Source organism: Falco cherrug, chromosome 12 (genome assembly GCF_023634085.1).
Source record: "Falco cherrug isolate bFalChe1 chromosome 12, bFalChe1.pri, whole genome shotgun sequence".
NCBI classification, from domain to species: Eukaryota; Metazoa; Chordata; class Aves; order Falconiformes; family Falconidae; genus Falco; species Falco cherrug.
The window spans coordinates 33515704-33539631 of record NC_073708.1 but is presented as its reverse complement, the minus strand read 5'-3'; the positions used below and the strand labels follow the sequence as shown (position 1 = coordinate 33539631).

Sequence of the window (23928 nt, the reverse complement as noted above, 5' to 3'; positions counted from 1 at the left end):
ACCCCACCATGCTGTGATACACAGATACGAAATACGTATCTGGACACACACCCACACCTGGACATCACCCAAACCAGCCACGGCCACCCAGAAAGCCAGGAAGCAGCGAGCAAGCGCAGCCCGGGTCCCCCATCAGGAGCTGGACAGAGGGGGAGCTCCCTGGGACACTTACATATCTATCCCAGTCAATCTCTGCGTAAAATCCATTCGGTGCTCCATTTGTTTTCTTCTGCAACACATTGGAAAAGAAAATTTCCATGTTTTAAATTAAGGAAACTGTAACAGAGCGTATTCTATACCTGCGCATTGATGCGGTGGGGATGGCGCTGGGTATCGCTCAGCTGCCTGTGCAGGCGCTGCGAAGAGCTGCTCTGCACGTGCACATCAGCCATATGCGACAGCGTTCCCATTTCTGGAAGGTCTTCTACAGCAGAGAGCTAAAAGGCTTTTCCTGAACATTTGTTAGCTGAACATACAACATTTCTTAAGGAAGAGAAACAGAGTGGCCATTTCTCCACGTGCTGGAATGCTCCAGCCCATGGGGAGCGCTGGCAGCTCCCAGTGCCCATGAGCACAGGCAGCATTACTATTTATCGGGAGGCAAACCCCTTCCCTGGGACACAATGAAAGAAGAGTTTGGTCTGTGTTAGTCAGCAGCCGAGCCGCCTGCAGAGCAAGCCGGGTGTCATTGCTTCACCCCACGATGAAGCTGGGTTGCGGCAGCAAGAGGCATCTGGGCTAACCCAGCTGGGATGCGGTGTTAGTGCACATCACGACACAGCAACGAACACACACACAGGTTATTGCTGCTTCGCACTGAGCGGGGGCTGGTTTGGAGGGAGCCTCTGGGCGTCCATTGCCTGTGGGATTCTTTGCTGGTCTGCTCTGGGCATCCAAAACCCACCCCCAGCTCACAAGCAGTGCTGCCAGGCCAGTTCGGGGACTGAAGCTCAGCCGAGTGCTCAGTTTTGGGCACCTAAATTAGATAATTCAGTTCCCTTCAGCTGCCAGAGGTAGCACTCCCACCCCAGCACCCTGCCAAGGGTCTAATGCAATGTACCATCCAGGGGAGGCCGGAGCCAGCCACCGGCACCCTCACCCTCCATGTTGCACCCGACGGACCTCACCATGCTGCCCAAGAACCGAGCAGTCTCATTAGAGGCACAAGGGTAAAAAAAAAAAAAAAATAAATATCAGACCCTGGGTGCACTTATGTAGGACTTCTGCTTTTCCCTCAGCCCACTTGTATTTAACCCCATTTCTACCCAGCTCACACCCATCCACTTGACCGAACCTAAATGGTATTTTCCTATATTCTGGATTTCAAAACAAGAATTACTCGCTGTTTTTAACAACCCTTTTGTAGCAGTAAACCAAGCTCTGTTTTCCTTACCGAATTTTTTTTTCCTCCTTCACGCGTACTCTCAGGTTTGCTATTGCAAGGTGGCTCATTGGGATGAGGGCTGGGCGGCTGGAAGGGATCGGGGTTTGGCAGAAAAAGGGTTAAAGTATCGGATGGTTGGTTGTGGTTTTTTTTTTTAAAACACGCAAAAAAAAAGTTACAAGGAATTAGCATACACACTGCATAGTCTTATCAGAAAAGGAGGGCTCAGCTGTGGCCCCGTTAGGAGTAAGCCTGGTTTTTCCTGGGGGCAGGTAATGGGCTCTATTCAGCAGTCAGAGGATTTGCCCCTTGGCCATTCCAGTGGCTGCAAATATTATGGCGAGAACATGCTGTAGGAGGAAAAAAAATTATACTCAAGGTCTCCATCCTCCAGTTCCCCTGCCTCCAATATATTCAGCTTCCTTAGAACTCTACAAAAATTTGTATTTCTGCATCCTTCAGCTTGCTGGAGCACTGGAGACCCTGCCCTACACCAAGCTCAAACATCTGGGGAAAAAAAAAAAAAAAAAAAAAAAAAGCTGGAAACATCAAGGGTAGGAGCCTGATCAAGAGGGCACCCAAGCTCAGGCAAGGTCCCTGCAACCATACCTGGCAAGAAAAGGCCACCCACGGCACTTCTGTGGTGGAGGGAACAGCTCTGGGCTGCTCCTTGCACTTTGTTTATTTATTACTGCTGAATAGAGCCTTGGTTAAAGCGCTTACCTGAGCTGCAGACCTTTTGTGTTTTTTTTTTAATTGCTATTTCTTACAAACACAAGGCGAGCCCCAAGCCAAGGATCTTGGGTCAGATACGGGGAAAAAAAATAATATCCTCTCTAAAGGACCAATTTGGCACCCCAATTTTTGCATGGCTTTATAAAAGATGCCCCAGCACTGCTTTCCCTGCTGAGCCTCCCGATGGTCTCATTTTTATTTTAATCTCAAGAAATAACAACCAGCACAGCCCCAGTCTGAACCCAACATACTTTTCTGCAAATTTGGTATCAAAAGGCTAAAGGAGACATGGTCCCTCTACTACCCAGATCTAGCAGGGGCATTTCTATCTAACACCATAAATAAAAGCAGCAATAATTAAAAAACAAGTACCTCCTTATTTTCAGTTTAATATAGAAAATAAAAATAGATATTGGAAACAGCTGTTCGGGCAATTTTCCCTTAACTCATCACACAGCAAATCTGACCCAAGCCAATTAGCAGGAGTGGAAACGAGGATGCAGAGCCAGGGGTTTTAGCAGGACCTTTAGCTGGTCCCTCTGCCCATCACGCTTGCCGGGCCTTTCTGTATTGTTATTTTCCTCATGTTAATTTTGTAGAAAATCTGGAACATGTCGCTATTTTAGACAGACATTTTCTTACTGAAATTTATTTTCTATATTAAAGAGAAAGGAAGAGACAGCTGACAAAACGCTGATGGTGGTTGATGGAGGAATTAGCACGTGAAGGGCCGCGGAGAGGAGATCGGGACGGGGGTCGGTGCAATACTTACGATGCCGTCCCTGTCCGGCGACCCTCTGCAAAGAACAGAAAGAAACACAGCCGTGTTAGCTCCCAGACCGCCCCGGCACCCCGTTAACTTGTGGGAATGGTTTTCTTAACGGATCCACAGCAGCAACAGGTTTAATTATTGCATTGTCAACAAATTTGAATTACCTGCCATGCACCCCTCACGAAACCCACGCAGTGGTCTCAGTGCCGTTGCTCTCACGTTATCAGATGACAAATTTTATATTTATTAGTAAATAAAGTGCGCCTGGCGATGACCGCAGTCTCCTGGCTGAGGAGCTGGGCTGGCTCCCCCGACACCCATCCCCCAGCTGCAGCCCTACCCTGGGCACACATCCTCTTGCAGAAGACAATAAAAATGACATGTGGAGTAATTTCGAGATTTTGGTTTTTTCCTTCTGCCAGAAGGAGAGTCGCTTCTCTTTTGAATGGATTTGAAAATTGATGAGACTCCTCAGGGACCCTAATCCCCAGCCGCTTAAGGGATTTGGACCTCGGACACAGCAAACGGCACGGCAGGCTCAGCAGCCGTATTTAAACGCTGTCTGAGGACTTTAAGTTATTTAGTGAAAAGACAAATACGTTTAGGAAAACCAGACGGGCTCCTCCACCTCCCACACACTCCTGAGTTTTAGGCCTTGCCAGAGATTTGCCATCAATTAACAGCTGACTCAGGGCATCACAGAAACGCCGCGGGGAGCCGCTGCCTGTCGGGCTGGGGTTTGGAAGAGAGTAACACCTTCCCCAGAGCACTCAGGTTTAATCTCTTTGCGCAAAGACCTCTCAAATCCTTCGGAAGTAGCAGAGATCCCCTCTGCTGCTGTCTTTCCCCCACGCCAGGGATGTCACCTCCTGCTCGCAGCCTGGCCAGGGTGGCTGTGGGGACCCCGGGCAGAGGGATGGGGTGGCAGGTCCTTTGCCACGGCGTGGCAGCTCCAGCGCATCCCGCATCTCCCCAGAGCCCCACCACGCTGCCCACCACCGGTCCCAGGGCTGCAGTGGCCCAGCCATGGCAGGGGGTGGCCAGAGGGTCTGTCCCTGCCGTCCCCCCTGGCTGCCGACGGCCTGTTTGGAGAACGCCCAAAGCCATTTGGGGAGATGACCGCAACATGACCTCGTGCCGTGCTAATCACTGTCGCTAATTGCAGCATCACCCCCACAGCGGCCTTTCTGTGAGCTCGTTACCGTCACCAGTGCCCCAGGATTCATTATCTCCAGGTGCCACCAGACTCTGGGAAGAGCAGGCTGCTACAAGCAAGCATGGACATCACAGTGCTGGCTACAGGCAGGACCTAGACCTGGCTCCATTGATTTTCCATGAGCAGAAGAGGAAGATGCAAAGCAGCCCGTTTCCTGCCCATCCTTCTGATAAGTTATAAATGAAGCTGTGCACAGCTGGAGCTCCTGGCCAGCCCACAGCCTGCCTGGCTGGTGGCTGGACAGCCACCATTCCTGGCAACAAGCCCTCCTCTGCCAGCATGACAGCAGCTCGGTGCTGCACAGCCCTCTTTTGGGGGGTGCTCCATGCGCCCCGTATTTTTGGGTCCCCTTTTGCAGCAGGCAAAGCCCAGCAGGTGCTGATGCAGCCGGGCTCGCCGTGGCCCTGGCAGTGTGGCCAGACCCGCAGCAGCTGTCTGTTCACATGGGAAACCTCACCAACCATCACTGAGATATAAAATAGCTTAGGAAAACAAATCCAAACAAAATAAAATTAAAAAAAACAACTGTAGGGTTTCTGCTGTGCCATGCATGAAGCACCAGGAGGATGCTGCAGGGGCAGGAGCAAGGGTCCCCCTTGCCTTTGCCCCCTCTCCATCCCCAGCACACGGGCTGCCCGGGTTCCTCGGCCATGCACACCTACCCCAAAGTTGCATCAGTGGCAGCTGGGAGCCCTTCCCGGGTAGGGCTCAGCACCCACACACAGCATCCCCTGCCAGATGCGGGGAGAACCCCCTGCCAGATGTTTTCCCAAGAAGCAAAAGCATCTGTTGCAGCACAGCCGATCCGCCAGCCCCGGCACCCTCACCAGCCCCAGCCTGCCCCAGCCGCAGCTCCTCACCAGCTGCCTCAGATGCCCATGCAGGCAGCGTTTAAATTGAATTTGCATCTAAAACAGATCTCAGCAGATGGGCAAATCAGTAGTTTGGGCAGAGATTAATCTGCTGAAACTCTCAGAGGAGTAATTTTCTTCTGATCACCGCTAACTGTCACCGTAAATTGCAAACACGTGGGGAACAGGCTTTATTATCTCTGCAGCGCCACCGAGAAAATACCTTATTTGTTGGCTGCTGGATGCATAAGGGGAAAAAGCTTGGACCAAGTCTGTAATAACAAATACATTTATTTGCCGGTGCTACTGTGCTGCCGTGTGATGCACGGACTTCCTTCCTGCCCTGGCACACCAGCATCAACTCCTCCCCTGTATCATTATATATTAACGTGGTTTATAATGCATTGACTTACGTGGAATCAGTATCCTTTTCTTTCTTGCGTATACCAAAGGCCTTCCTTGTACGTTTTTTCAATCCTGTGGATAGAAAAAAAAATGTAAATAAGAACGCAATATTAATATTAGGCTTCAAATAAATCCTCCAAAAGGTTCCCTGTTCCCTTGTCAGCTGTAATTCATAAATAAGGCAAAAAAAGAAAGGCCCAAGAAACTGCCAGCAGGACTTTGCAGGTAGTGTGTATGTTTGCTTACATCTTTTATTTGTTCACGTAACACTTAACTCTATCCCAGCATGCGTGACTACGTATTTCACCTTTAATATTTCTAAGCTTAGTGTCTTAATTCCCCACTCCTTTGCCATGATGCGTGTGGGTACCATGCATGGTGGGGACCCCCCTCCTTGGTGTAAAAACCCCCAGTTTAAACCATGAGGATTGTTGTCTTCTGCACCAATTTTAGACCTGCACGGTGCTTAAAATGATGGGCCCTGGAGCCCATTGGGGCAGCGGCCACCACCACACCGCTTTCAACAGCGTATGGAGGAGAGTTGATTTCTGCAAGTTTCTCCCTCTTTTCCAGCTTATGAGCTATCCAAGAGAGGGATACAATTTCATTTTATAATTTTAATATGTTAGTATTAAATATAGATATGTATGATATTATATTAAATATAATTTTAATAACTGCTTACAGAAAGCATACCAAGGAACGGATCTGGAGCATTTTAAGCTAGCATGTTTCACTGGGCTGGCCGGTTCTCCCACAGATGGTTTGCCACTGGCCCTGGCCATCCAGCCCAACCACTGAGACCCGGCTGCGGCTGGAAGCTCCGCTTGTGCTGGACACGACCAGACATGCTCATCATGCGGCCGCTGCCAGCGGCACGACAGCAATTAATTTAGGTCACGGTGTAATTTAGAGATCCTGGTAGCCAAAGGAGCCAATATAAGCCATGGACCTTGAGTCTAGAACAGCTATTTCTGGCCTCTTTTCCTTTCAGAGCTCCTAGGAGTTTTCCCTTGGTCTGGAAGTTACCCAAAAGCGACGTGCCGTGGGTCAGCACTGCTGCAGCAGCACTGCGGAGAGGAAAATGCAACAGCTCACACCAATGCAATGAGCTGGCCAGCAGCAAGTGGCCGTAGCCTGGACATGCTGCACGGCAAGGAGGCAGCTCTGGTGTGAATTTGCAGGAAAGATGGGCACGCCGCCATCCGGAGCCATTAATCACCCACATGCCCACACAGCCCTGCACTGCAAGCCATCGCCTCCTCGGTGTGGCGTGCAATGACTTCCAAAGGCATGGACGAGGTACAGTGGCACAAACCGGGTTGGCCGCAATGGGCACAGCTCACACAGTGCACACTGCACCAGGAGCGCCCGGCTACGCATGTGCTAAAACCTGCGCTCTTAAAAAACGCCGTCTAGGAATCAATGAGAAGAGCTCAAGCTCCTGCCTCCAGTGATGTGCTGGAAGAGCCAGATCCCCTGCAACTGGCTCTGGACACACCAGGAACATGGAAGTGCTTGTCCCAGGAGCTGCGCACCCCAGCACAGTTCATTTACTCGATGTTTTGGGGAACATGGGGTTTCTTTGGTCTGCCCCCTGCTTTGAGCATGCCCTTGGACTGAAATTATTTTCCTTTTTCTGAGCAACACCCTACTCTTCTTGGCATCAACAGAAACAAGCAGCAAGCACTACAAATGCTAGCTTTCTGCAGCACATCAGAAAACGCTGGATTTAAATATTTATCTAAATACAGGGGGGTGCTCGGGGCTCTCAGCACCCCATGGCTGGCTGGTTTTTGGGCCAAGACCAGGACCAAGCCAGCCAGGGTAGGACCAGGAGAGGCTCCAGCAGGTCTCCTTGGTGTTGCTGATGGAGCTTTGGGTTGGACATTCCCCCCCTGAAATGGGAAACAAAGGGACTGCTCCTGAAAAAATCACCCCCAGCACGCTTCTCTGTCCAAAGCAAGCATTACATGGTCGCGGATGAAGGAACCCCTTATGGCATCCTGAACACCCCAGCCTATGGGATCCCTTACAAGCAGCTGGAGTGATGCTGAACCCCACAGGCTCATCCTGCAACCTTGCGTGGACAGCTTTGTTTTTACTACATCGTGCCTGTCAGCTTTTCTACCTTGTCTTCAAGACTCAAGCGAGTTATTAATAACAGAGGAAGGTTTCCATTAATCTCACCCCCTGGAATAACTTCATCCTCCAAACTCGAAGTAGAACAGGGATGGCCAAAACCCCCAGAAACAAGCTGCTGTCTAGTCTTAGCTGAAGCAGCACCTGATTTGGCTAAATTTTGCCACGAAGCCTTCTGCTCCAGTTATATAATAGGCCCACCATCTGCTTAAAACAGTAACGATTGAGGGGAAAAAAAAAGGGGTATTTAGGAAAAGCAGAACAAAAATGAAAGCTTCCTTTGGTTGTCGAGAGCTGGTGGGAGCAGGTCCCCTGCTGAGCCCCACCACCCGCACCAGGGCAAGGCACCGTCCCCAGTGGGGACACCTGAGGGGTCCACGGTTTGGTGGGGGACAGTGTGGTGATTTTCCAGGACCGCTCTGCTTTTGGGTGGCTGCAGCTCAGAGATCATGTCCCCCTTGCCATGGTCAGCCCCAGCCCAGAGAGCTGTTAGGAGCAGCCTGGGTGATGGTGCAGGGACAGAGCTGGGGGCTCTGCATGGAAGAGGACTGCACGCTCTGGTCCTCGAGTCTCATTTCAGTTGGCTTTAGGAGCTGGAGGACCATAACACCTGTCCTGGTAAGAGTCATCCTCGTAAAAAATAGTAATAAGGTCTTGTCCACAGAGGGAATGCTACTTGGAAACACTACAGGTGCAGGGGAACCTCACAGGATAAGAGAGATGTACTGCTGGAAGAGGAAAGGTGATAGTAAGTGGGAGAGAAGGCAGAGAAGAGGCAGCAGAAAGACGGGCAGGAAAGAAGGAAATAGAGCACATCCACGTGGGGCACCGAGGGATGGCTCAGAGCAGGAGGAGCTCCATTCAGGTGATACTTGCTAAAGCTGCGGCTAATGTGGCCATCAAACCCCACCTCTCCCCATCAGGGGGTACTGGGTACAGATCCAAACTGCTCTCCAGCATGAAGACCTGGAAACCAGCATCACCCCATGATGGCAGGGCTGGGTGACACCAGCCCAGCAGGCTGTACGCATCACCTGAAGTCACAGCCCACTCCTTCAGCTGTCCCCACTCTCTATCCAGCACCCTGGGGGCACCTGGGCAAGACACACAGCTTCTCCTTGCCCTTCCAGACCTGGTCCTTTGCAGGTCTCCAGCTGCAAAGAAAATCTTCCATGGATTTCCTAAAGCCCTGAGGCACTCCACCTCGCTGTGCGGGCACAGGGTGTGCTGGAAGCACATCTTTGACTCTGATCAGTCCTACCCAGCAGTGTTGCAGCCGTCAGTCACAGGTATCCCACCAGCTACAGGGCTAACAGCAGTGTTGCAGGCCCCCCTAAGTACCGGAGTGATAAAGATGGGCGTGACGTGGTACCCGGCTAACCAGCCTCAGAGAAGGACTTAAATCCCTGCAGCTGCAGCATTCCTAGCCCTCTCCCCATCCACCCACCCTGGGGACTGCCTACCTTATGAGAATCCTAGTAATTCTCATAGGAGAAATGCTAATGCACTCGAGTATACAACATTAAGCGTTACAGATGTCCCTACCTACATTCCCAAAGCCTTTTCCCTTTTGTCACATCCGAAATACCAGGGAGGGCCCAGCTCCACAGGCTGCCCATGGGGCAGGCAGCACACCTCTGTTTTAATCCCAGTTTAAAACTGCACCTCGAGCTGGATAAGGGTTGGGACAAAACTCGAGCGTTACTGGTGGTGGCACAGGGGAAGAGGGGTGGGCACAAGCCCTGCCTGCCCGGCAGCAGATTCCTCACCACTGCTTTCACGACTAACAGCTGATTTCATCCTGCACAGCTATGATGTGGCTAAAGCAGAGGTGGGCTACCCCCGGACCTCCAGCAGGGGGTCAGTTTGTGCTCTTTGGAGGGGCAGAGCAGCACCAGTAAGAGCCCGTGCCACACCAAGCCATCACGCACACCAGCTGGAGGAAACGCCAGCAACGGCAGCACCGAACACCGCACCACGTGCTCTGCTCCAGGACCCACGCGATGTCCTTCTGGTGGGGAGATTAGTCTCAGACGTTTGCAGACAGGCATCTTTTACAGCTCTGCTGCCTCCTTCAGCAGGTTTTCCTCACCGAGCCATGTGCACGCCAGCCCAGTGACACGCATGCTGTCACCTGTGCGGCAGCAGGAACACCCGGAACCACGCCAGCGGCCACAGAACCAGCCTTGCCCGCAGCGGCCGAGCACGGGGAAAGCCACCCGCCCCTCCAAGCACAACAACTGCCTGCCACAATTAGTCCTCATCAAGCCAAAGGGCTTCCAATGCTGTTACTCAAAGACCTAGAGCAGCCACAAGCCAAGGCTGAGCTAATCAGTGTGCCAGGGAACTCGTTCCAAATGCGACCGGCTCTCTGAAGCGGGGGGCATTACTCACCATCTATTTGCCATTATCCTTTTTTTTCCTGGCATACCTAAGAATCAGCATCTGAGAAAGAGATATTAGTATTTGACACCACGAAGCTTTCTGTATTTTATTCTTAAGAACTACCAACATCTTATTTTCTACACCTCTAGAAGACAAATAACCCTGTTCTGCCACCGGTCCCTCACCCTCCGCCCCTGGTCGCTGCTCCTGAACCCCCAAATATCGAGGTGGGTCCCTGGAAGAGCAGCAACTTGCTCAGGAGGATGGGCCTCATAAAAGCAACACACCTCTCAAACGGAAGAGATCAGTGAGGATCTGTGCCTTAAATGCTCTTCTGTGGTGACCAAAGGAAGAGTGATTGAAATTAGTTCTACTTAGTCTGTGCATGGAGATAAACGTTATCTATTGCCATGCCAGATACTCAAGACCAAAGTACCTGTGGGGAGTGGGGGAAGAAGGAAGAAAGGAAAGAAATGGGGGGGGGGGGGGGAGAAGAAATAATTGCTGTTAGGTTTGGTTTTTCTTTGATTTGGTTGTGTAGAGGTGGGGGTTTTCGCACGTAGCCTGGAGCTGGATCTGAGCAGCCTGCTTTCCCCACTGCACGCAAACCTGCATGCTTATGAATTACTTCACTGGGTCCAAAGATGTGTAAACAGGCTGCTGTTCCACAGCCAAAGCGCTTTGGTTTTGGCTTGCTTTACTAAAGAAATAATAATTCTCCCTTTGCTCAGCAAGACAAAATTCAAAGGCAAGACAAAACTACTGAAATCCTCTGAGTCTTTACCATTTGACTTTTTCCTCTGGATAATTAAAAGTTTAAGAAGTGAAGGTGTAACCACACCAAGCCCCAAATAAATAACCCAAACAGCAGCACCTCAAATGCTCTCTGCAAAGTCAGCCCAGAAGTTTCCCCTGCTTCGACCCAGCAGCAGCCTGCACCTGCCTCAAGCTCAGCTGCTGCACCAGTGACATATTTTACATGAAAACAGGCACATTTGGTCCATTGCAAAACCAGGAATTCTCACCTGCTTCATCCTCGGAAGCAGAAAAGTCTCAGTAGCCATACCACTTCAGTCCATGTTATTTTTGGTTTTACCCACTTCATATGTAATTAATTGGTATACATCTTCATAACATTTAAGATGCTTTACCTAAACCAACCTTTGCATTAAAGCTCATTACCAGCCTTTCAGCAGGCTTAATGGGGCGAGGAACCGAGCCCGCCACACGCTGCCTTGATAATGGTCATTAATATTTTAACTACCTTCATTTACAAGTCTCATTGCAGACGTTAGGCCAGAGAAGAAAGCACGGACCACTGGCAAGCAGCCGTCGGGCAGCAATGGCATGCTGCCTCCACTGCTACCTGCTTGCTTTCCCAGTTTAACGCTGTATCTCAGCTACCACAGTACACTGAGTTTTAGTAAAAATTCACTTTTTAGCCAGCAGCTCTCACTATCCTGAGATACCCCAATCTCACGCCAGTCTCCAGGCAAGGCTACAGGCTTCCCCAGGCTCCTGGTATCACAAGTAGCTCTGCATTTGCCCCACGTGGTCACCCCCTATTCTCCCCCTTGTCAAGGGTGTTTATTTCTGGCATTAGCCTCCCACCTCTGCGCACAGCGACTGAACGCACAGGGGGTCCTTTTACCAAACATCTGTCTTCCCAGACAATAAATCACCCTTCTCATCCCCTTGAGGAAATAATTGTAAACCACCTCTCTATTTCAAGCTGACTTGAAATAGAGACTGACTGAAAAAAGCTGACCCCCGCCCCCCCCCCCCCCCCCCCCCTCAACTCTCAAGGTTTCCTTTCCCCAGCAGGAAAAACTTGCACCGTTTTACGTTTTCTGGCAACACGCCCCGCAGCTCCCTGCCCCCAGCCAGCGCTGCTGCTTGCTGCTCTCCCCCAGGGCCACCCTGCCCCACCAGCCAAGGGACAGGATCCTTCACAGCACAGGACCATCCTCCCAGAAAAACACAATGAAGATACTCCTACCAATTTAACAAAAACAACAAAAAGCATTTGCTAAAAAAAAAAAAAAACCCCAAAAAACCAAAAAAAAAACCGACCCAAAAAAACCCACCACACACCCAAAACTTCCCAACATGTAATCTGTCCTGAGCCCAGACTGGAGTATTTTGCTCCAAATCAGCTACCACCACCGCACGTTCACGCGTGGCTGAAGCCCCAAGGGAGGCGCTGTGGCAGGGGCTCCTAGTACCCCGGTATGGCAGGGTTCCTCTCGGTGGGACCTGGGACGAAACCAGCCCCCTCCGCTCTGGGAAGGGGTCACCCCCGGACCCTGGGAGGTGAGCCCAAGGGACAGCTGTGCTTCCCAGCTGGGACAAAAATCCCCAGCGTGACAGATACTGACCTGTGCACAAGCCTTGGGTTCAACTGGGATGGTTTGCCTCAAACCGGAGGGGTTCGATTATCGTTCTGACTGGTATTTGGTGCTCCCCAGGGTAAGGGCGAGACTCGGAACCCTCCCCGCACAAGCAAAGCCTACATGTTAACCAGTCAGGAAATCTATTTTTCTGAAAATTTGCTGGGAACCCCCTGCAGAAAGGCCGGAGGAGTCACCTGCAGGAGCTTACTTGCCTTGCTACATGCGAGGAGCCATCAACACAGACAGCCGATGCCCCCCCGAAGGCACGCGGTGCTCTGTGCACACCAGCTCTGCCCCGCCACCGCGCAATCTCACTGCACTTAATATTTCATCTCAGTAAACCGGTAAATTCCAGTGCAAACCGTCACCAAACCACTACATTTAGCTTTGCCGTGTGGCAGGGGGTAACAAAGCCACGGTCGATAACGAGCTAGCCAGGCATTAAAGGTCCTTACGTTACCCAATTGGGCTCCCAAAGTACAGAAAAAAAAAAAATTCATTATCTGGTTAGCAAAGTCCCACAGACACTTATCAAACTTCCACATGCTTGCAACAGCTTCTCCCTGTTAGAAGATTTTAAAAAAAAAGAGGAAAAAAGGTGGTGGCCTCAGTACCACTCCTATCACTGTCTGCCAGAGCATGACAGTGTCAGTGCCTTGCCTGTGCCTTTTGGGAAAGGAGACGCTGGAAAACAAAAGCGAGGAACAACAGTTGTGGGCTTGGCTTGGGTTTGGTTTTTGGGTGTTTTTTTGTTTTTTGTTTTGATTTTTAAATAAAGATAAATGCTGAGAGGTTTGTTCCTCATCAGAAATGACAGTTGGAAGCCACTGAAGGACTAACAGTGTTTGAGAGCCTGGAACAAGATCGCAAGTAAGTCTCAATAAAATAAAATGTCACAAGTCACTGCTCTGGGATCATTTTCTCCTACATAGGAGCAGTGGCTCCTGGCTCGGGGTCCCAGGCTGTGGAGCCAGGTGCGTACAGCTGATCTCAGATGTGGTACACGCCACCTTTCACTGGGGGCCAGCGATGATGCTCTCAGTCTCCACAGAGGAGATCAGTCCTGTGCTAACAGCAAGCCCCACCACAAGCAGGGACCTGACACCGCGGAGCAGAGAGATGGCATCACACCTGGGCTTGGTCCTGCTCGGCTTCTGCACCTGACCCCAGCACCCAGTGGCCCCCGGACCAGTACACGGCACACGGGGAGCGATGTGGGCAGCCGAATGACTGTGAGAGGGGGAGGTGGGCACCTCCAGGAGCTGCAGCTGCTGGGCACAGCACCAGAACCCTGGGGAATGGCTGTGCTGGCGTCCGAGCACCTACTCCAGGAACGGAAACATGGTGGTGAAGGGATCTCCACCCCAGCAGACAGTGGGAAGACAAGATCTCATGGCTGATCCAGAAACACAGTCACGTTTTCAACCAGGAGGGTAATTAAGCAACTCTTTAACTGGTTGCAGCGAACTCCACCTAAGGAGTTTTTGAATTAACGTGCAACACCTCTCTAAAAAACCCACATCTTATTCCAGCTTCCAGATGTGAAGAAGCAATTAGGGAAAGTCCTGTGGCCACCACCGGGTTGGTGGTTGCTGACACCCACATCCTGCTCACCCCGGAGCGGCGAGTATCCATCTCCACACACCTAGAGGGGTTTGGGCCCCCAGGACCTCCACGTCTTCCCCCTTCCTTTTGGTCTGCACCTTTTTCCCTTTGCAAGGCACCCCAGTACCCACGGCAGCAGTGGGAGGCAGGGGTTCAAAGGGCTGGGGAGCGGCGCAGCCCTGAGCCCCAGCCCTGGCTTCGCCTGCTCTCAGCGTGGCGAGAGGGCTCATGCCGGATTATTTAAACACCACTGGAGAGAAAACCTGTGCCTGGGCGTTACTGGCCCCCATGCTGCGCAGGCACAGCTCAGCCCAAACAACTTCTGTGCCTGCAGCACAGGGACAAGACTCCAGCCGTCACCCGCAGCCCCAGCATTCGGGAACACACCCTGAGCCAAGGAGATACAGTTCTGTTCCACAGAAACACAGGCCTGGGCTCTCCCCACAGCAAGACCCAGTGCAAAAATGGGCATCGCTGCAGCTGGGTGCGGGTGGAACCTCAGCATACAGATGTGAGCGGACCCGTGCCCAACCCCCTCCCTGCAGGGCTGTCCAGCTCAGAGCCTTGCCCAACTCCAAAGCAGAGCCTGAGGAGCAGGCCAGCAGCTGGAGGTGTCCTTAAAATAAAGGGCAGCATCAGCAGGATGCATCACAACACGCAGGACATCAATGAATTTTTCTTCTGCAATGGAGCCGAGCACATAAGCACTATTTAACATCAGAAGGATGCAAATCGCTACTTATAGGTTACTCACCAGCCTCAGTAAAGCACCTGCAGGGATCGCTCCTCGCCTGGCTTTCCACAGAGATTAGATTTTTTTAATATCAACTTTCAGAGACCCTGGGTGTGTGGCAACCAGGGGACATGGGACACAAACATCTCCACCAATATTGTCAGTAAGTTACATCTGGGTACATTTGTGGCTTTCATTCACAGCTGGTACACACACAAAAATGCCAGATGCATTTCTAAAGGTTGCTGTGCTATTTCAGAAGTTGTCCAGGACAGGCTCTCCCTCCCAAATGACACTCAAGATTTTTATTTTTAGGGGGTTTTAGGTTTTTGGTGTATCAGGGAAGTGTTGCCAAGCAGCTGCCAGAGGGCACTGGGTGGTCTGCAGGGCAGCTCCCTGCACACAGCACATCCAGGGGAAACTCACCCACGTTTTACCCCCTGTGATGGTGTTCCCTCCACCCCCTGCACACATACAGGAAAAAAACAAAACAAAACAAAAAAACAACCCACTGCAAACCTCTCCTTTGCCTTGGAAGCCTTTGCCATTATGTCTGCTCCATGGCTGGAGCCATGGCCATCCCACAGCCCTGTTTCAAAGGGCATCTCCCCAAACCCCACGGCCTGCACACACCACAGGCTCCCAGCAACTACTTTGACAATTTCCTACGAAAAGCACACCAAGTGGGCAGTCGTGCTGTTTATGCAGAATGTAAGGACTTAATAAAACCCACCAAAATCCTTGCCTGGGCACAATGCTAAGAAACCGCCTTCCACACAGCCCATGACTTCTCCATGATGGCCACCCCGCTGCAGCGGACATCTGTGTGACCCTCCACGAACGCCCACTCCCCGTTTCCCAGGTGGAGAAGAGGACACCCAGGCTGGGTTTGCCACCTGCGTGAGGGCAGGAGTTGCTTCCCCGGGAACAAGGTACAACACCGGGCAAGCTGCCAGGAAAAAGCATCACTTGCTCTTGAATTTGGTCATCCAAAAAAAAAAAAAATTGCAATATTCACATTTGCATATGATAAAGCTTTACACCCAAAATAAAGCATGACCAGACACTTTTTTCCAGTTCCTCTCTCCATCTTGTTCCTCCCACGGTCTGCTGTCAAACCAATACCTCGATTTTAAAGCAGTGATTAACTGTGACAATAAGTGTAACTAAAAATAAGGGCAGGAGACCTGACCCAAAGAAACGCTTCATTTCCAGGCACGTTTAACACAAACCGACGGAGCTTCTTCTGCCCATCTGTTACTCCACAGAGGAGCTGTGCGGCGTGAAGGGGCTTGAGGTCCCCAGGTGAAATGAGCCAGGTAAACAAGCAGCATAAATGACCTTATTATTAACTTAGACAGCACAAATGGCATTATTATTAGCAACTTAGACAGCATAAATGGCATTATTATTACTGACCTATACAGGTTTCTTTTGCATCTTCTGCACTAACGCAAAAACCAGGCCAAATCCCTGCAAAACTAATAAACCATATTAAAAATCAAGTCTGACATTTGGAAGGGCTTTTTAAGAGGAACCTAAAAGCACCCTAGATGAGCTCATCAGGCACATGCAGCAACACCACCAGCTCCAAGCAAACCCCACCAGTGAAGAGGTGGCTACAGGACAGCTTCCAGCAGCACTGCACTTATTAATTTATCTGCTGACAGCAAAATACTTGGGGAAGATTATTTTTAATCATGCTGCTCCCAGCAATAATGAATAATAATAATAAAAAAGTGCCTCTCCAGAAGAACAGAGAGCTGGCTTTGCATCCATCCACTGACCACCCCAAGCCTGGTCCCGGCAAAGGGGGCGTCAGTTCTTCAGGGAAGATTTTGATACAGTTATTTGGTTGTGGGGGTTTTGTTTTGCGTGGGTTTTGGGGTTGGGTTTATTTTTTGGTTGGTTGGTTAGTTGTTTTTTTTGGTTTGGTTTTTTTTAGAACAGTCTCATAATACCCAAGTTTATTTTTATTTTCAGCTGATGTAAAAGCTTCTTGTTAAAAAAAAAAAACTCATCCAGGCTGATGTTTTAGTCATGAGCTTGTTCTTGAAGCTGATGCTGCCTGTAACAGGAGCTGGGCAGGGGATACAGCCCGTCTCACCTGCACCCACGGGCGATAGGCACGATTCTCAGCGGCATTTTAAGAGAAGCACAAACCAACCAAACGTCCACTCACACACATATTTAAAAACCTGACACCCATTTATTATTAATTGGCTCTAATAACAAGGTGCATCTTTAATTATTTCTATAGATCCAACTCTAGAAAACCAATATATTTGTGGGGCCGTATGAAATCCTGTCGGCACCCGGGCACAGCTGCAGCTGGGTGGTGAGGGCAGGCTCTGCCTGCAGCATCACCAGGCTCAACCCATCCCAAACATCCCTGCAAGATTATTTCCACACATCCTACACACGATGACATTAATCTCAAGTTGATGTTTCAAATTCCTTGCAACACGTAGGTGGAGAATTTCAAGAGATTATTCCCCCCCCCCGCCCTCAATAACTCTCTCTCTCAAAACCCCCCCACCTAATCACCACACAAAAGTGTCATAATTTAAATTCAAAGAAAGATGTGCCAAAGACAGGGGTGCTCTTCCAAGGCTGGGATGGGTAAGGAACAGCCTCCAGATAATACGGGATGCAAAGTAGGATTCCTCCAGTCTTGGTACCTCACTTTTTCAAACCATTGTCAGCACTGACCCAGTGCAAATAAGGGCCTGGTAGAGGATTTCCCCTTCCCACCTCTGCAGCGAAGCCCACCGGAGTGCAGGGGAGGAGGGGGGTGTTGTAGGACAGGGCAGGAGCTCCATGCTCCCCGGCCGTGAAATCCCAGCTGGTGGCTCCCAGGAAAGCACTCACCTCCTGGGCAGCCGTGCTGGCACCAGTGACTGCCTGGGCACCAGCTAGAAAATCAAAAACACCAAAACCTAAACTGAAAATTCAAATGAAACATTCTCTGAGGCTGCAAGTGCAAAAAAACCAGTAGCTATAACCACCACAAGCCTTACTCCTCTCTCATTCACACAAATAAAGCAAAATAAAACCAACCAACACTTCAAATGCCCCCAGAAACATCAGCCTGCAACTGAACTGCTACGAAAAGCAAATAGCTGAGGCTACTGAATGGCTGGCAAGGCAAACAGGGCTGCACTGTGCGCTGCTGCACTGCGCGTGAATAACCCGCCCGCGAACCAGCACGTGCCGTGGCAGCCAGGTGTTTGCTTTTTCCCTACTGAACCTGTAGAACTCACATATATTGCCTTAAAGTTTAAGAAAGCAGCTATATTGAGGCAGCAGGGAAGAGGGGAACGGTACCACACGGAGCTTTGCTCGCAGCCCAGGCAGGGAGACAGCCAGCATCGCACCCCAGTGACTTCAAGGGCAGGTGGATCTGTAGCTGAAGTCTTAACTACAGCAAGTTTTGGGCATCCAAAGAGTTTACGGTCACTGGTTTGGGGAGGTCTGCTTTCCCCTACTTTCCACTTTTCCCTCTGTGTTGCCCCTCTCAGATCCCGGCTGTGGGTTAGGATCCCTGGCACAAGAACTGGGTAAATCGCATCAATACCACCCACAGCTCCACAGCCTCAGCACCAGCTTTTAGGGAGGGTATTTCCACACCCAGCCATGGTTTTCCACCTTTAACTGCTTAAGACCTGTGACAGATGCTCAAGAAGCACAGATGCCCGATTTAACCTGTAATCTTTTCCTAAAGTGTCTGTACAATGTGAATAAGGTCAATGAATCACGCAGAAAGCTTCTGCCTCAGCAGAGAAGCCCAAATTGCTGCGCTTGGGCGCCAGTTCGCAGCACCCATGGGCACGTGTTAAACTGGGGCTCCCTCCATGGAGGCATTTTGCAGACACACACCACATATGGTTGCTGAGTTTTGCTGTATTTTCTGTCCTTTCTACCCCAAAACCAAACCCTGTTTGGGTTTTGCTCCAGCCACTACATCCCATGGATCACTTTGGTTTTGCTGCCTTGCCTGTATTTTGTTTAACCCCCCCTGCCGCCGCCTCAGCCAGCACGTGTTTCCACCAGATGGGTTTTAACCGGCAAGCACCACCAGCCCCAATCCAAAGCATTTCCCAGATTCCCGGGGTTTGGGGGGGGGGGGGGGGGCTTTCTCCTTGGTGGCTGTTGGTCTTGAGCTAGAGCCGCTTATCCCTCCTCTTCCTTAGCGCAGGGAGATGCTGCCCGTGGGCTAGAGCTAAAGAAACCCAGGCCAGCTCAGTGGGAAGGGTTGGAGCGCCCGTAAAAAGGGATTAGTCGTCTTTTCCACCCCCTGCCATAGACTGGAGGTTGCTGCTGCAGCCTGTTCAGCTGAACAAATTCAATCCAGGTGGACAGGGACATTCTTCAGGTGCAGCTTCACTGGCCCAGCTCCAGCCTGGGGTGCACAGTGCTGAAGCACCCCACTGCAGTGCAGGAGCACCCCACTGTCCCCCCCAGGCGGCTCTGGGCTGGGCACACTGACCACATCCCCGCCTTTGAACACACAAACCGAAGAGCTAAAGAGCTCCATGCTGCTTCTCTTGCAAATGCTTTGCTTCCCAACTCCCCATTTTCACGTGCATCATCCTCAGTAGCTCAGCACCTCAGCCTTCCCATGCAGGGCAGGACCAGCCCACCCCCTCCACCCCCCACCAAAAAAAAAAAAAGGCTTTACGCATGTCTCCTAATTGGAGAAGCGGCAAAATATCCCCAGCCCTGTGGCCACCCTGGGCTATGAGGGGAGCTGAGCTGCTGGCTCAGGCACAGCATCACTCCTGTGCTATGCAGGGCAGACAGAAGGGTCAATCAATCTTTTCTTGTATTCATGAAAAAAATTGGTTTCCTCCCCAGTGCCAGGTCTGCCAGGCAGCAGGTCTGAAAATAATCCCCCTTGCATCCCAGAGGACGCAGCTGGAGGTGCTCCTGCAAGCTCTTTGCAAGACAGAGTTCAGTGCTGGGTTCCAGCTCAAAAAATGGATCCTAATTTAGTGTTACAGCCCTCACATATTTTCTGGGATGGTTTTGCCATCCGTGCCTGAATTTATGTTAATCACCTCAAACCTGCTGTTGGCTTTCTGAAATAAAACACAATTGTTTCTACCAGGTCATTCCCTTGCCAAGTCACACAGCCAGCACTAAGCCCATTGAAATACACCATTTACTGAAACCCAACTGAATTAATTGAAACAGAGACCACCTAAAATATAACAAAGCCAATTTTCTTGCCTAATCAAGGAAAAGGCTTTTTTATGTGCCATTAGCTGCCTCTGGCCCTAGTACCACCTGCTCAGCACGATGAAAACATCAGGCCTGGAGACAACCATCGCTAAAAGGTGATGCAAGAAAGTTTCTGCCATTTTGGATGTGACCAGTCATCTCTGGAAGCTCCCAGAATGGCCAAGGCCCCCAGAAACAAGCATAAAATAGCCTGGGGAGGAGAGTCACAGAGAAATTTCCATTCCGAGAAAGCTTCTCCCCATCAAATGTCTGGTTTGGGCTCTGAAGAAATGCAGGTACCACCTCCTGCAGGAGAAACGACCTTCTCCAATGTAACCATGGCTGCTCCCATCAGCCGCAGGGCTGCCCAACCTTCCCGAACATGGCAGGGCTGCTGGCTTGAGTGATGTGCTGCAGCAGTGATTTCAAAACTTAATTAAGCCACATAAAATACCATCAGTACATTGGAGACGCAACAGATGGATTAAAAACAGAGATAAACTTGGATCTTGTGCACGGATGTTTACCTTCACGACGCATCCAGAGCATTTCTGAGCACTGATGAGTTATTTTGCAGCCAAAGGGAACATCTAAACGCCCTGACACCGATGGCCCCATGGGCAGAGACCCTGCCGTGCGTGGTGGCACCTCTCCGGCAGCACCCTGGAACACAGACCCAGTGCCGACACACCACAGTTTTGCTGCAGGTTGTTTTTGCCAACTCAAAGGTGGGGGAAGGAGTGGGGTGTTATTCCCCATCCCCAACACCTTCTTCCCACCTGCTAGAGCCAGGCCAAGCACAGCAAGCCCATCCCCACCATGGGTGGCAACAGCAGCGCTGGGCAAGCGGCACCACGCAGGGCACTGTCCACTTGTGGTGGCTGGAACACCCCGTGGCACACGTTCACTTCTCCTCCCAGCAAGGACTGCTTCTTGAGACAGCATCCATGCTTTTATTTTTTTTAGACGTCATCGTGACTTTTCACTGTGTGCTTAAAAACACGTGTTTTTTTCCCCATCCACCAGGAGAATGAGAAAATATTCCATACAGGACGCAGAACAAACTAGTACAAGTCACACAACCTGCATCATTGCCAAGGAGCCAAATTCTCTTGTTTCCAAAGAAGAGAATCCAAAACCATCAGCTGGACCCGGTCCACCCCACCAGCCGTGGGTGATGCTGGGTGGCCCCATGTTCTGCGCCCCAGGGGTGCTGGGGCTGCCCTGGGGCACTGGCATGTGCCAGGTAGGCACAGCCCAGCTCCAGCCCCAGCTTCCAGCACAGCATCCAACAGTTTGGTGAGACAAGTGATTTAAATAACTCTAATAATAAAAACCCTTTAACATGGTGACTGCAGGGAACTGTAGGAATTTTATGAACATTTAAAAACTTTCAGACCTAATTAAGCTAAACATTCAAAAGCATTATTATATTAAAACAAAGCATCTCTGCAAGGTGTCAGTGTTTCAGTAGGATATTGGTCACAAAAGTTTCACTCTTCCACAAATAAAGCCAGTTTCCAACTTTTTAAAAATTGATCAAAAGCAGTAATTAATTCTTCTAATTTTCTCACTTCCGTTTTAACACGCATTAGCTAGCTGGGGATCAACGTGTGAGGCATTTCAATAAGTCACAGAAAACAGGGAAACTTTTTATGGCTAGTATTTAAAAATATTTTTTTTTGTTGTTTTACATGCAAGACCAGTTCATGAAAGGTGATTCCACCTCTGTCACCCTCCGGTGTGGGGCAGGACCCCCGGCCAGCACCCCCCTGCCCTATCCACAGCAGCACGCCACAGGCAGTTCACTACCAAGGCAAAAATCCTCAAGGAAAACAAACAAATCCCAAACAAAAATCCCCATCAAACCAACCAACCAAGAAAACCAACCACAAACCAACCAACCAAAAAAAAAACAACCCCTCCAGCCACCTTCCCCCCCGCCCCCCCAGCCTCAAAAGTAGCTAAATAAACCAAGAATGACAGCAGGCCAACACCAATTTATCTACATTAATTCCTCCATTAGGCACTTCTGGAAGAAGCTGTGGTTAATGAGACCCTCCCCGAAACGCCCTGTTCTTGCACCGGCTGTGTGCCGGCTGCCCAGCGCGTCACGTATGCCAGAGCGGTGCCATGGGGTCCATGTCATGGTCTAAAATTCACTGGGATTAATTTTATCAGTATCAGAGAAGACATCGAAGGCATTTTCTCATATCACAGGACAATAACGCTCATTTTCTTAACACCATTCCAGCACGCTCACAGCCGGCTGTCGCAGCAACCGGATTTCCAAGGTGAGGCAAATGCCGTAAGTCAACCCAAGAAGCCGGGGTGCCATGCAGCCCGGGGCCCCCCTAGGTTAGCGTGGCGCCACGGGGTGCAGGGGCACGCCAGGAGGCACCCATTTTCTGCCTGTCATCTTGGGAAGGCCGGGTGGCCGCCGGGCTGGCATGCTGGCAGCGCTGCGAGCACAGCGCTGGATGCGGCTTCACACAGCCCTTGCCGAGATGGGCCCTCCTGCCTCGGCCAACGGGCCGTGAAAAAAAAAAAAATTGATCTTGTTGGCCCTGAAGCATCTATTCTGCTAGAAAATTTAAAAATTAAGGTCTTGCTTTCCCTGCACCTTCCTCCAGAAGGCATTAAAAAAAAAAAAAGGCACTTTACATATGGCTGAGACAAACGACATCGGTTAAAATTTCTTTAATGCCCAGGGGCTTTTCCCACGCACAATCAGACACAGTCTCACAACGCTCCCGAAGGATCTCATGCCTGAAGCCCATATTTCATTCTCATTTCCTTTTTTATTCCAATAAGCCTGAATACAACATCCCCCCCTTTCCCCACAGCCTGCACCTTCGCACCAGGGACACTACATGGCAAAAATTATTTTCAATATCCTTGTTTCCTCCTAAAAAGCTGCTCGGCCACACTGTGAAACCACTGAATCCCATCCATCACCCACAGGCTTTACAGCCCCCGGTCTGTGCACACAGATAACTCTTAAATCCATCCTCCAGGCATCACGTCGGGCTGGGGGAGCGCCTTTCCGAGCAGAGGGTAAGATAATGCCTCAAGGACCCAAGCGCCGCGCAGCCTAGCCCAGCCGGGCTCCCTGCGCCTGCCCCGGTAGCTGGCGGAACCGGTGGCTCTGCCAGCGGCACGGGCGCCTGCACAGCCCCAACTGCCTGCACAGGGCTGGGGCTGGAATTGCAAATAATCTGATGAGCTTGATATTATATCACCATCCACCAGCTTGCCAGCAGTGGGCAGGGTGCTTCAGTTTGATTGGGATTAGGGGGGAGGGGAGGATTTTATTTTTTATTATTATTATTTTATTTTTTTAAAAAGGAAAAAGGATTCCCACACACAGGTTCAGTGATTCTTCCACCATTGCTTTTAAAACTCTAGCGATCCCAAAAGACATGCTCAGATCATCACCTACCTTCCATCATGGTGGCAGAATTGCATTCCTCAATTTCCAAGGAGCCTGAAAAAACACAGGAGAATACGATCCCAGTTACCAGATACTTAACGTAAGCCCTTCAATCAAATGCCTCCGATCCCCGGCTCGTTTAGCTGCCAGAATAACAAGGAGGAAAAAAAAAAAAAAAAAAAGTGCCGAGGCTAAGGGCAGGCCATGGATGCTGCTGTGCCTGTATCACCTCCAGGATCACCGGAGGATGCTGAGAGAAAGGGAGGACGAGCCGAGCTCGGCTCCGGCGCAGCCGGTCCCTCCCGCCCCACACCTCCTCACATGCGCGCTCGCTCCCGACACACCCCCCCGGGAACACACCAACCTATTTCCCATTTTATCCCCCCCCCCCTCCCCACTTTCACCAAAATGCATAACCCTTCTTCGTACCTCGTGACGCACTTCCCCTCCCTGTAATCCTATTGCAGCGGCTGGGGGAGCCAGATTAATGACCAGGCGCTGTCAGATTAGGAGCGTGCGAGGGGACCGGCTGGGAACGGGGGGAGAAAAAATAAATGCAGCGGGGTGGGCGGCGGGCGCGAGCTCCGGCACGCTGGGCGAGCAGCAGGCTGCGACTGGGGCGCGCATCCGCGGGTGCCGGGGCCTCCTCGC

General features: G+C 50.8%; 1 protein-coding gene across 1 annotated transcript in view; it reads right to left on the bottom strand.

Annotated features, from left to right (window-relative positions):
* SGIP1 (SH3GL interacting endocytic adaptor 1) overlaps nt 1–23610 on the bottom strand; it is a 60058-nt gene extending 36448 nt beyond the window's left edge. The window contains exons 1-4 of the mRNA XM_055724900.1: nt 23287–23610; nt 5372–5435; nt 2892–2916; nt 173–229 (exon numbers count right to left, since the gene is read on the bottom strand). Of these exons, the coding sequence (XP_055580875.1) occupies nt 173–229; nt 2892–2916; nt 5372–5435; nt 23287–23296 (156 nt within the window). The 5' untranslated portion in view covers nt 23297–23610. The remainder of the gene's footprint in view (nt 1–172; nt 230–2891; nt 2917–5371; nt 5436–23286) is intronic.
* Nucleotides 23611–23928: the final 318 nt, after the last annotated feature.